The sequence below is a fragment of the Archocentrus centrarchus genome, chromosome 12 (genome assembly GCF_007364275.1).
Source record: "Archocentrus centrarchus isolate MPI-CPG fArcCen1 chromosome 12, fArcCen1, whole genome shotgun sequence".
In the NCBI taxonomy this organism is placed as follows: Eukaryota; Metazoa; Chordata; class Actinopteri; order Cichliformes; family Cichlidae; genus Archocentrus; species Archocentrus centrarchus.
The window spans coordinates 14,300,407-14,313,503 of NC_044357.1; the positions used below are offsets into that span (position 1 = coordinate 14,300,407).

The window sequence follows — 13,097 nt, forward strand, 5'->3', positions numbered from 1 at the left end:
GTAACGAGAGGAAATGAGCGAGACATAAACCAGTTAAAAGTGGAGGCAGAACTGGTTGCCATGGTAACATCTGCACAGCAGCAACTTCCGGCCAGGCTGGCACAGCTGAGCATGCAGTGAATGATGCAGCTGGGCACGGTAGGATGATGCAAGCAACTTTGCCCTCATGCAGGCAGAGATATGGGACAGAGGGGAATGTTTTATACAAATGGACACTGATTCATTCAATTACGCATTTCTGATAAAAGCTGCCTGTGTGTGTCGAATACATAGTATAGTATATAAAGTATGTCAGCTGATGGATGGACAGTAGAAACCAAGGCTCTTATTTGCAATGGTGCCCTACAGGTGCATTATAAATTATACATGAAACATATGCATATGTGATCCAAGTATAGCCAGGTTTATCCCATACAAGCCAGAATAGAAAAGCTGGTTTAAAATCTAGATGTTATCTTTTATGCACTTTCATGTATCTTGCACTTATGCAGAGATTCTGCATGCCTCTAACCGTTACTTTGTCTTGTTGTTGCAGAGGTGCAGGCTGGGATGTGCAGCCAGAGAAGCTGGACTTCAGTCATTTTCATAGGAAACATTTTAGAGGAACACCAAAGCACCTGCCACACATTGACAGAGAGGGGTAAGCTATAAATTTACTTATATTAATTAGGGAACTCAGTATGGTTTTAATACCACCTTAAGTTGTAGCATCACGCATCCTCTTGATCTCACCCTTCCCTCTCTTACAGGGTGATCAAGAGCAAGTTTGAGGAAGATGACGGTATAGACATGAACGACATAGAAAGGTTTCTACCCCATCTTCGCTCAGTAAGTCATAGATTTTTCTTTTGTGTGAACCTAAACCGTGTGATTTGCTGTTAGAGAGTGACCCTTGGTGGTTGGATGGAAGAATAACATGTGCACCAAATGGAGTTCAGCGTGCTGGAGTCAGCTTTTTGATTAAATCACTGGAATATTAAACATAATTGCAAGAATGAAGTGTCCTATCCTAGAGGCAAATTTAAATTGTTTATTAAAAAGAGAGCGAGAGGAAAAAAATGGAACTTAAGAGTGCAAAATCAATCTATATCACATGTACTTTGTGAGACCGGTGGATTGAAAACAAACCTTTAGTGACACCTGCTGGTCGGATGCAGAAGTGAGCTTTAACTCTGCACAGCAGTGTTATAACTCCTCCTAGTGGGCAAATGTTTGCATAACATATATAAATGGAGCCCAAATGATTCACACACAGGTGATGTGGGTTGTTGGTTTCTGAGGCAGTTGCTGTTTTAGTCAGTCTGATTATCTCTAACAGCGCTCATACAAAGCTTAATGGATACGTTCACACTTTCTCCAAGTATGTCTCAAAATAGTACTTGTAGTACCTGAACTTGTAATACTTGCTCAATTTCATAGTCTAAAAATGAGCATCTATTAACAGTGACTTCAGTCCACAAAATACAGAATTTATACTTCCCCTTTTCTGTGTAAGTGTATTCTTTAGTTTAGCTGAAGTTCCTATGCAACATTTCCTTGCTCTGTAATAAAATAAAAGGGCAGATTTTGTACTAAATATACTTTAACTTTGGAAAATGCCCACTTGATTAAGTCAGTTCATTTTTATTTATATAGCAAATAACAACATCTGAAAAAACAACAGACGTTCAATTCAATTCAGTTTTATTTATATAGCCCCGAATCACAACGGTTGCCTCAAGGCACTTTATATTGTACGGTCAAGACAAAAATTACAAAGAAAAAAGTTGACTCAAAGTGCTTTCTGGAAACACGGAAAAACAGACAACATAATAAAAATAATTGAAAAAGAAGTTAGAAAACAAGAATAAAAATATAACTAAACTCTAACAATGGTAAAAAGAGTCAAATAAAAGCGCAATAGAAAACATTTATGGTGAGCCTGACCAAAGCATTAGGGACCTCAGACTTAGAATAAAAGTAGTTAAAAATAAGCAGGTCTCCAGAGCTGATTTAAAATTGTTGAACAGGTTCTTATGTGGGAAGGCAGACTATTCCAGGCTCTGGAATAGTCTGGCAATAACAGCAAAGGCCCCTTCACCATATTTAGGTGAGAAGAGAGCACTGAGAGAAGTTGTGATGAAGACCTCGGTGACCTGGAGGCAAAATATGGCACAGAAATATCTGTAATATACTGTGGAGCTGTACACAATATACTAGATATGTTGTAGGCTTTTAAAACAAACATTTTAAAATCTGTTTGAAACTTACAGGTAGATAATGCAGCTGAGCTAGAACAGGAATGAGTGGAAATGGGCGATTCTTTGTATAGGGAGCTGTAATAGTCCAGCCAAGTGGTGATAAAGGAAAGGGTAACTTTTCCTAAATCCTTTAGCAACAAAACTGGCTTTAATATAGTGATGGTTCTCAGTTGGTTAAAAACGTCTTTTTACAACATTTTTAATTTGATTGTTAAAAGTCAAGGAACTATCCATAAGAACACCACAATTTTAACTACAGTTTGGACATATCTGGATAAGAGACCTTAGTTTGTTTGTGAAGGGGCAATTATTTTTTTTGCTATCCAGGATTTCAAATCATTCAGTCAAAGAGATTCTTAATGGAGTGGTCACTGTCAGGTGTGTCAGGTAGATAAAACTGGGTGCCATCTGCATAACAGTGATAGTGAATTTTGTATTTGTGAAAGATAACAGAGGGGTAACATATGTAATGAAAATAAAAGAGGACCTAAAATGAATCCTAGAGGGATGCCACAGTTAATGGAAGCAGGGGTCGGGAGTTTCCTGTTTGGACAATAAAGGTTCCATCTTTCAGAAATTAGGAAAACATTTGTAGATCTTTACCTTGCAGGTGAACTTCATGCTCCAAATGCTTTAAAACAATGTCATGGTCGATGGTGTCAAATGCTGTACTGAGGTCCAGTAGCATTAAAGTGGTACGAGAACGAGAATCAACGCCTTTAACATGGCAGAATCTGTACTATGAATGCTTCTCAAATCAGATGGAAATTTCTCAAATATGTTTGAAGTATTTAAGAAGGAAGAAACTTGGGATATGACTATATGGTTATTCAGAGTGACTTAAGTATTGAAGAGGTTCAGAAGTGTCTCTAATTAGCATATAAGTGCTTTCTATTCACATGTCCTGCAGTCTAAAGGCCAACAACAGCATTTCTGAACGTGATGTGTCTCGCATCGACGGAGTAAAAGTCATTTTGCAGCTGTAACACTGCAGTGTATAAGGTATTAAGCATTGTGTTTTCCATCATGATTTGTGATTCATTGAGGTGACGAGAGTTCATATTGGGTCACCCTCCTCTCTTCCTCCCCTGCTTTCTGAGCCAAAATATCCTCCATCTTTCATAGTGTTTGAGCTACAGTGTCTTCCTCTTTCCTTCCCCTCTTGGCCTTTGAGCTGAGCTGCACCGCTCATGTAGCTTGAGTTAACATGGATCTAGGTGAGCAATTGAGATGGCTTCCTCACTGTATCGTTCCTGAGCCAAGATTGCCATTTCCGCTCATTCAGTTGGGGCCAAAAGATAGATGGGGTCATCTGCGTTTCTGTGCTGCGATTGGGATCAGAGACACAGAGCTGGGAATTAAGTGCCACAATTTCTGTTTTGTTTTCCCTGACATTTCTCAGCTGTTTCTGGCATGCGCCATCCTCTCGTGGTTACGCTTTTGCGTTCTGGTTGTGTGAATATTGAGCCCTGGCAAGCCAATCTCAAAACCCAGTGGAATCATACAGATGTAATGCAAAGCCACTGATGCCCAGTTGATTCTAATTCTAATGTGGCCATTCACTGTCACTAGCCTCTTTGGTCTTGAATAGCCCTTGAGAAAATTAAACAAAATCAATGTAAACCTATGCACAGGGTTGTATTCAACAGTATGCACAGTTTCTTAGATGTCTACAGGTTTCATAGTTAACTGGTAACCAGCGTTGGTATGAAATGAATGAAGTACAAATTGCATTTTACTCCACTAAACATCATTTTATCACTAATAGAAAGGGAGTCTGTTCTTTTGTCAGTAGTGCCATTGCTTTTATTATCACGAAGCTCTATTAAATAAATATATGTTGTCAGCATCCTGGCTTAGTATTCATGATTATGGGGATCTCTCCTTTCTGACATTTTGCCTTACCAAACAAAAGCAGGTGCAGCAGATTGATATAACAAAACAAATGTGAGGTACTTGCATCATTTTCCAGTATGATTATAACTGCACCAGATAACAGGCCATCGACCCTTATCCCTTTTTCATTTGCCTCCATAATTTTTCTCGTACCTACTTTGATCCTTTGACTGCTCACACCGAGGCTGCTGGTTTGTGGCCAGCTCTGGATGGCTTTAGCTTTAGCCACTTTCCTTTTTTTTTTTTTTAGGTTCTTTATATTGTCCTGGTTTACCTGGGTGAGGCTGATTTAAGTGTCTGATTAGGTTTGCTGTTCCAAACATTTTTCATGGCGGTTCCCCAAAGTTTTACTTTGAACTTTGTGTGCTGTAGCTGCGTGTGGCTGTGTGTGCGCAACTATTTCTGTTTCCTGTCTTGTAATCAGACAGTTGTGAGTTTGCCCAGCTGGTCACCGGGCCGAGAACACTGAAAAACGGCTGATTCCGGTCCCCGGCCAATGGATCGGAGCATCTCTACATATAATACCAAATATTTGAATTAGAAGTGCGCTACTAGCATGCAGCTGCAACAAAATCTTGCATAATATATGGACATTTCTCCCAAACTGATCAGAACTGCACTAGGGTAAGGCAGTATAGGGTTCTTCCTTTGCCTACACTCCACCTAAGCTGTTTACACACAAATCCCAGACAGTGTCGTGAGAATCAGGCTTGAACATTGTCCAAAGTTGTTCTTTCTCACGTGCAGCACACAGCAAGGTTCCACCTCCTTTGTAGGAGATACAAAGCACTGATGCACAACTATTTTGACTTACAGACACTTAAGGAGCATCATCTATTCACTGCTTTTTCTTATTATGTGTCACTAGCCACTTGGGGTCCAGAGATTTAGTTTATATTTTACAAAAAGATGGTGCAGTGTCAATCAGATTAAAGACAAGAATGTAAATTTGTGTCAGAACTTTGTTTTCCACCTTTCTATCATCAATCATCTTATGACTCCACCGATCTTGTGAACCCTTTGATACTAAACTAGCCTGTTTTATATTAACTGCCTCCACCGATAGATGGATATCATCAAGTATTTTTCCAGTCATAATGTACTGGGCTTTTCCAAAGTCATCACTTCCAGCTACTGTACGGCAGGACTACATCATCCAAAGTCCCCACACTTCCTTCCAACATTTACTTCCCCTTTTCCAGGAGCCACAATGCACTTACAAATAGCCCTGGGACGTGGAAAACCTCTCATTTGTGTGAGGGCGTGTGAGCATCCCAGTGAGAAGGGGCTTCCTCCCTTTGCTTTAAGGTTCTGCTGCACCTCCACTGGCCTCTCTGGAATGCGAGCCTGCAGACACAATGACCCGCCTTCATGTGCAATGTCAGGTTGTAACGATAGAAGCATCCAGGGGTCAGGGAGCAAGTATTTGATTCATGCCACGTATCCCATGGATGCTGGAAAACATGAAAGGTTGCATAAAAATAATCACATCCATGTGGAAATTCCTTCACACAAAAACAAACAAAACAAAGACAATTAAAATGAAATTGGGGAAGGAAACCTGTGAAAAAGGCTGAAATAAAAATTTATAATTGTCACTAAAACCAGGCATGACATATTATGGATAAAAAAAAAAATCAACTAAAAGGAAATTTTGGGGCAGTTAATTCAAATTTTAAGAAACAATTTAAAAACATTACTTTTTTGTTAGATTTCAAGAATCTCAGCTTGTTAAATGTAGCTCCAGAACTAAAACAGAAAACACTCTTTGAGGTTCTTCGACCATCTATCGTCTTATTTTCAAGTCTGTAAAACTGTAAAGTTTTCACCAACTACATTATTTCAGTAAAATACTTTTAAGGAATTTGGCATATACTCTATGCAAAAGACGGATGTAGACACTGTGACATGGACTATTCTTTATATGCCTTCCCCAAAGCATACCCTCCTTTTTCATCCTTTTTGACTCTAATGGGTTACTGTGTTTACCAGATGCAGATTGTATTAAATAAGACTTGAAACCAGTGACCAAGACCATAAACTCATCAAGAAAGTGTTTCCTGTGGTCACCATTAAGTTGAGCAGCCGGGCCATTTTCCCATCTACTTATAACCAATCTAACTTTTTTTTTTTTTTTGCAACCAGAATATTTGCCATCTGCCGACCAGTTGAGAGAATACAAGCCACTTTCTCATTGGCTTTACTTTTCAGACACAGCGCCTACTCCCATACTTTAGATACAGATTTTGTACTGTGTTGACCTGTGTGACTTTTATTCTCCGTTGCTCCATATTTAACTGCAGATAAGAAAGCTAAGTGTTACAAGTATTCCTTTGCCAAAGTTAAAACATTTTCTCGGAGATGCAGTTTGAGCAGGATATACGCTGGTGGACACTTTGTCACCAACAAACATACCATGTTTAGGGTCAGCATCTAACAGACAGACTGTTCGGTGTATTTCAGAAATTGCTGATCTGCTGGGATTTTCCCACACAGCCATCTCTAGGTTTTATAGAGAATGGTCTGAAAAGAGAAAACATCCGGTGAGCAGTAGTTTTCTGGGTGAAAATGCCTTGCTGATGCCAGAGGTCAGAGGAGAGTGGCCAGACTATTTCAAGCTTGTCGGAAGGCAACAGTAACTCAAATAACCACTTGTTACAATCAAGGTATACAGAAGAGCATCTCTGAACGCACAATAACACAGGATAATGTCAGTCACGTCACAAAGCTCAAATCATCTCAAACTGGTTTCTTGAAGATGACAATGAGCTCACAGTTACTTAAATGGCCTCCACAGTAACCAGAGCTTAATCTAACAGAGCACCTTTTGAATGTGGTGGAACAGGAGATTCACATCATGAATGTGCAGCCAACAAATCTGCAGTGAAGCTATCATGTCAATATGCACCAAAATCTGAGGAATGTTTCCAGCACTTTGAGTAATCCAAGCCATGAAGAACTGAGGCAGATCAGAAGGCAAAAAGGGTTCAACCTGTTATTAGCGAGTACAGTGTATATTGCATGTTTTTTTTATCATGTTAAGGTTTTTTGTTTTATTACAAAAAAACAAAACATTTTGCCTCTGAAAGAAATAACTATTTAATTAAAAATAAAGGGCACCAGATAATGAGCACAGGGCTTGGAGAAAAGCAGAGAGTCACTGAGAAGACATCCGGTCTCTGGTCTGTGAACAAAAACGTCCAAACGGGGAACAAAGCAGGAATCTGGAGCTGAGATATTACAGACTGGTTGGCCCCTCAGTGTGGAAGTGTACGTGCCGCAGAGCAGGACTCCGGTTATAGAGTGACACTGGGGGCGGGGTGGGTTTCTTTGGTGGTCTGTGTGTCAGCTGTCAATTTGTCGGAGACGTGCATTTCATTCACAGCAGCTTCTCGCACACATTTGCTGTGCTTTCCTGTATTTTTAGCCTTAAACCTGTCTCCTTCATGTCTTTTTTAACTATGTATTGCCTCTTTTCCCTTTGTTTCCTCCAGTTTGCCTTTTCCCATTTCCTATTCCCTTCTGACCACCATCCCTATGTTCTGCCCGCCTCTCTCCTCATGGTGTCCTTCACTCCTCCCCTCCATCCTTCAAATGTTGGTAGGCAGCAGAACAATATCCATAGGGTCATGGTGACCGACAACCCCCCCCTCCACGCGGTCACTTCCTGCTATTGTCCCTGGTCCTACTACTGATTGGCTCCTACACTCTATTAACCACACACGTACAGGCTTAATCACCAGTGTACACTGTTTTGTTCTGAGCTGTGGCTTGGGAGGAAAAACTGGAGCCTTGTTTACATGCATGCATGAAAGCACGATACCATGCGAAATGTATAACCAGTCACACGGAGGTATTCAGTATGTCATCAGTGACTTGACTTGTTTTATCACAAATGAATGGCAGAAAGAATATGGAAATATGTGGAAAAAAGAATAATAAAGTGTATTGAAGTGGAACACAAAAAAACTTAATTTGCTACATGAATGGTAAATTTATTTTATTCTTTTTTTCTTTTTTTCTAATTTGTAGAATTTTTACAGTATGTTTTGAGACAATATTGATGTGCCATGTGTCTCCCTGAGTTTAGGTCTTTATCATAGTAATTATTTCTACTCTATACTGGCCGTGATGCTTTTACTCTAGAAGTCTCGAGAGTCTGCCACTTATAGGAATTCCCAAAGCTTCATGAGTCTACTTAGTACAAACGTCACAGAATATATTTGACTGCTGAGCTTCGTAGATGGATACTTTCTTGTAATCACATTATGTTGTCTGAACCAGCTCATTACTTGAGAATTAATGAGGTATTAACTAGTACTTATGTTGAGTTTCACATGTAGTACTTAGTATGCGCTTCTACATATATCAGAAAAAATACTCTTTAAAGTAGAGCCTGACTGATATATCAGCCGACATTAGCTACATTTATAATGGCTGATGAATGAAAATTAAAAAATAGAATAGAAACACACGTTATATGAGTGTTGATGCTGCATAGATGGTCCACCAGAGGGCACTGTGTTTGGAATGCCACAATCACAATGACCAGCTGACCCGAGCAGAGGCGGCCAGAGCGTAAATCTATAAAACAGGTTAATTTTTTAAAGAGCATTGTCATATTATTTTAGTAAGGACTCATAAATAACTACACAATAACAAATGTTAGGGAACTCTGATTGTGTTTTGTGTCTGAAAGGGGAAATCACAATATGTATCAGTATCGGTCTTATTATAAATCCTATATCGGTTTGGCTTTAGTTTAAAGTGAGCTGCCAACTGAAATTTAACTACTGTGGTCTTTTTTTTTTTTTTTTTTTAAAGCAATGCTATCTTATGCTTACATCTCTACACACCTATAGTTAAGCGTGATTAACACATTATGTCCTTGTTTTTTTTTTAGGTTTTCGTTTTGGGTTTTTTTTTGGACACACAGCTGCTCACAGTAGACCCTGATGAATCAAGCACTCTTTGTGCTAAATGTGTAGCCATCTCTGCAGTTCAGCACACAGTCATCAGAAAAGTGGCTCTTTTGACAGATTGCTGTTTTACGTCAGAATTTTTCTCCTACTGTGGTAATCGTCCTCTGAGAAATAGGCTCAGGCAATTAGTGGTAACGTGGTGTTTAAAGGTTTCCTCAGGGTAAGTCTAGGGAGAGCGTTCATCTAATCTAGCTTCAGATCATCCTGGATAAATGCAGACATCAACCGTATTCTTCGTCTTACATGGCACAGGTCCATTTATAGAGGCACATCAGTGTTGCTGTAAGACAAACTTAAAAAAAATTTCATACCTATACTTTATCTGTATAATAAGCACGCATTACCTGCATGCTTATTCTCAAGAAACAAGGGAATCTTAAGTTTGTAAGTGCAGACAGTAAAGTTTCAATGTAAGAAGCAGCGTAATGTCCTAATAAAAATAGGATTTTTTTTTTTTTTTTTTTTTAAGTGGGCCTTCATAAATATAATAAAAAATATCACTCACACACACAGTATCGGGATATAGAGAGAACATGTGATTGAAGCCTTTTTTTCATTATTCTGAAAACTGCCAAGAACAGAGCTGTATGCACTTAAAACCTGCTGCAGCAGCAGTTGTTTAATGTCTATAGGGCCCTACTTTGATCCTGCAGAGTTCTCCATATCCTCCAGTAGCAAGACCCCTGAGTTCTTTGATGTACCTGTCTTAGCATCTGTGGCTCTGGCCTCTGATCACTTATTAAATGAGACATGAATGTCAGGACCTCACATCTTTGCCTCTTATCACAGATCATCCTCTATATGCGACTGTGGCAGCTCTAAGTCTCCTCAGTCAGTACTGTTAGCATGCATCAGCTACAGACTAAGTTACATGAAAGGCAATGAGTATCATGAAACATGAAGGAAATCCTGTACTAGAGGGGTTTTATGGAAGAACACAATTTTATAGAGTCTGAATGCTAACACGACAAGAAGGGCTAGATACAGAAGATCTGGGATCAGCATGTCACAGCTAATTTTGAATGATTTATCTTTTCTTACTACTTACATCTGATAGCAGAAATGTTATCTTTGAGCGTTTAGAGTTGTTATAAATGGTAAATGATCATCAAGTGTATACTGAAAGATTTTATACCTCAGTACTACTCACAAATAATTAAAAAGAAAAATCACTTAATGTTTTAAAAGGCAACAGAGATGACATGAGTGTCAAAATTATCATATACAGAAATGTGCAAAAGTCTTGAGCCACCTCTCTTCTTTATATTTTGCCAGGAAAAGGCGAAATGGGTGCAGCGATTTACTGAAATATGCAAACATACATGGAAAAACAGTTTGTACAATTCTAATGAGGTTTAAAGTCAATATTTGGTATTACCACCTTTGTTATTCAACACAGCCTGAATCCTCTTAGTTAGGGTTTCTTGTCATTTCTTTGAGTAGTCTTCAGGAATAGTTCTCCAGGCTTCTTGAAGGACATTCAAAGTTCTTTGGATGTTAGCTGCCTTTTGTTCTGTTCTTCAAGATGATCCCACACTGCTTGAAATAATATTGATGTCCGGGCTCTGGGGAGGCCAATCCATGACTGATAGTGTTCCACTGTATGGTTTTTTTTTTTATCTAGATATACTTTTACTGCATTGGCAGTATATCTGAAATCATGCTGAAAAATGAAGCTGTTGCCAATTAGATGCTTTTCCAGATGGTATTTCATGGTGGATCAAAATCTGATGGTATGTTTCTATGTTCATCATTCCATCAATTTTGACAAAATCCCCAACATCACTGGCTGATATGCAGCCCCAAACCCTGACACAAGTTGGATTCATCACTCCATCAGACCTGTTGCCATGATTTTCAGTCCAGTTCTTGTGCGATTTGGCGTACCTCAGCTTCTCCCTCTTTCCTTTCCTTACGAATGACTTTTTGACAGCCACCCTTCCACTGAGACCATTTCTGATGAGGCTTCAGTGAACAGTAGATGGATCAACTGGAGGATGGATTTTTTTCCCCAGTTTTTTTAGGACATTACTTTCAGATTCTGTTCATCTGCTATAGTGTTTTAGGCCTGCCACTAGTTCTTTTGTCCTCCATTTGTCCACTTGCCTCAATTTTTTTTTTTTTTTAAGGACACACTACAGTTTTCAGTTAATAGTTCTGGGAATCACCTTGTTGGCACAAAAATGCTATTTTATGACTGTCAAACTGTGTTATTTTTGGCATTTTTCATGGATTCATCTGAAGAAATTGGAACAAATTGTGTTTTTGTGACAGGCTGGTAGTGGCTAAAGATCCCATTTAAAATTTAAAATGGGTTCTTTTCCTTTTTAGTGCCAGGATTCATAGGTTAAGAAAAAACATTCCTCTGAAAAAGCAGCCAAATACCAAAGAGGAACTTTGAAAGATTTTTATAAAACCTGGACAACTATTGCTCAAAAACTATTTTAAAATTACAAGAAAGTCTGGCTCCTGGGAAGAAAAACAGGAGTGGTGGCTCAAGACTTTTGCACAGTTTAGAACATATATCCAATTTTGGGATTACTGTTTATCAGTATAGATACTTGCAAAACAATCTATACAGCGTTCTTTTGACTGAAGACACAGTCATACGTAGACATGTTTAATAACCTGTGTTCCAAAGCTTCAAGCCAAGTTGGCTTGAGGATAAAATGTTTAGTTTCAGCACATCATTTCTGCTTTATTTTTGTATTTTTTTTAAAAAAGTTTTTAAACATGCGTGTTGTCTTGTATTGGCAACCTCTTTTATTATCATTCTTGTTCTCTCCCTCCTCTGCTCTCAACAACCTGTCCTGTAATGCCACCCTAGGGGCAGTTTTCAATTTATTGCTTTTGGCTGAAAGCCACTGCAACATAAATAAACTAAGAGAAACAATGGAGTGACTCAATAAGCATCATACCAGAATTGTTACACACCAGAAGGGAAAGGAAGACATGCACTTCGCTTTCTATGCTATAGCAGGCAAAGGTCTGTAATCTTTAGTCTCCATTTCTATTCTTCACATTTCCATCCCTGTTAGCATTTTTCATTTCCTTACTTTCCGTCCTTGCAACTTATACCCTTTCCATAATTGGTTTGGATGGATCAATGGCATTTGACCTTATACGTGACCCTTAAGGCAAATCCTTAGAAAAACTGAAACCCCTTTAGATGCCACCATTAACTTTGTAGTTTAAAAGTTGGGTCAATCCATTTAAAGGCTAAGTCATGCATTACTTTCAAGCTGAAACAAGTCATAAAAATAAAGCCAACGTAGACATGCTAAAAAAAAAACAAAAAAAAAAACAAACAAACAAACAAAAGAACCCTGCTGTTCATCTAGTGGCCACTTGAAGTTGTCTCCAAGAGCGAGTCGATCCCCATAGACTCCTGTGTTAAAATGTCTAACTTTACAGCATTAAAAAGCATATTTACAGCTGGGTGCAAAACAATCCAAAACAAAAGAAGCAGCTTTAGCCCCCCCCATTCATAACAACTCTGAGCAAGGTGGATTTCTTCCTAATTCATCCATCTGAGTACTGGAGTTAAGGGCCTGGCCGCTTTGATTGACACATGTCCCAGAACAGGCAGCTGGAGCTGATTTATGTCTGACCTCACAGCTGCTAACAGCTGTTGATGCCTTTTGGAGTAGGGATGTCATGATCCCAGAAATTTTGTATCCAGTTTCATATCACAGAGGGGAAAAAAAAGAAAAAAAAAGATTCTTCCATATACTTAAACATAAACTTCTTTATTAAAAAGTTATTTGAAATCATTGACATGGTGGTTACATTAGATTTTTGTTGACAGGACACAGACTGAAATGTTGGGACTCCTGTCAAATAGCCTGCTAACATAACTGTGAGGTATAATGGTAGTTACCTTGTATTAGCTTAAGCATTTTGTAGCATGTTAGCCATTGCAAACATTTTAGACTATGAACAACAAGTGATTTCACAACAGCAATACTAGTTGTCTCCT

The 13,097-nt window shown here is 38.8% G+C and overlaps 1 protein-coding gene across 6 annotated transcripts in view; it reads left to right on the forward strand.

The window, feature by feature from the left end:
• Positions 1-13,097, forward strand: part of ctif (CBP80/20-dependent translation initiation factor) — a 57,593-nt gene that overhangs the window by 16,000 nt on the left and 28,496 nt on the right. For all 6 annotated transcript variants that reach the window (XM_030742640.1, XM_030742644.1, XM_030742643.1 and 3 more), the window contains 2 exons: positions 536-640; positions 750-828. In XM_030742640.1, the coding sequence (XP_030598500.1) occupies positions 536-640; positions 750-828 (184 nt within the window). The remainder of the gene's footprint in view (positions 1-535; positions 641-749; positions 829-13,097) is intronic.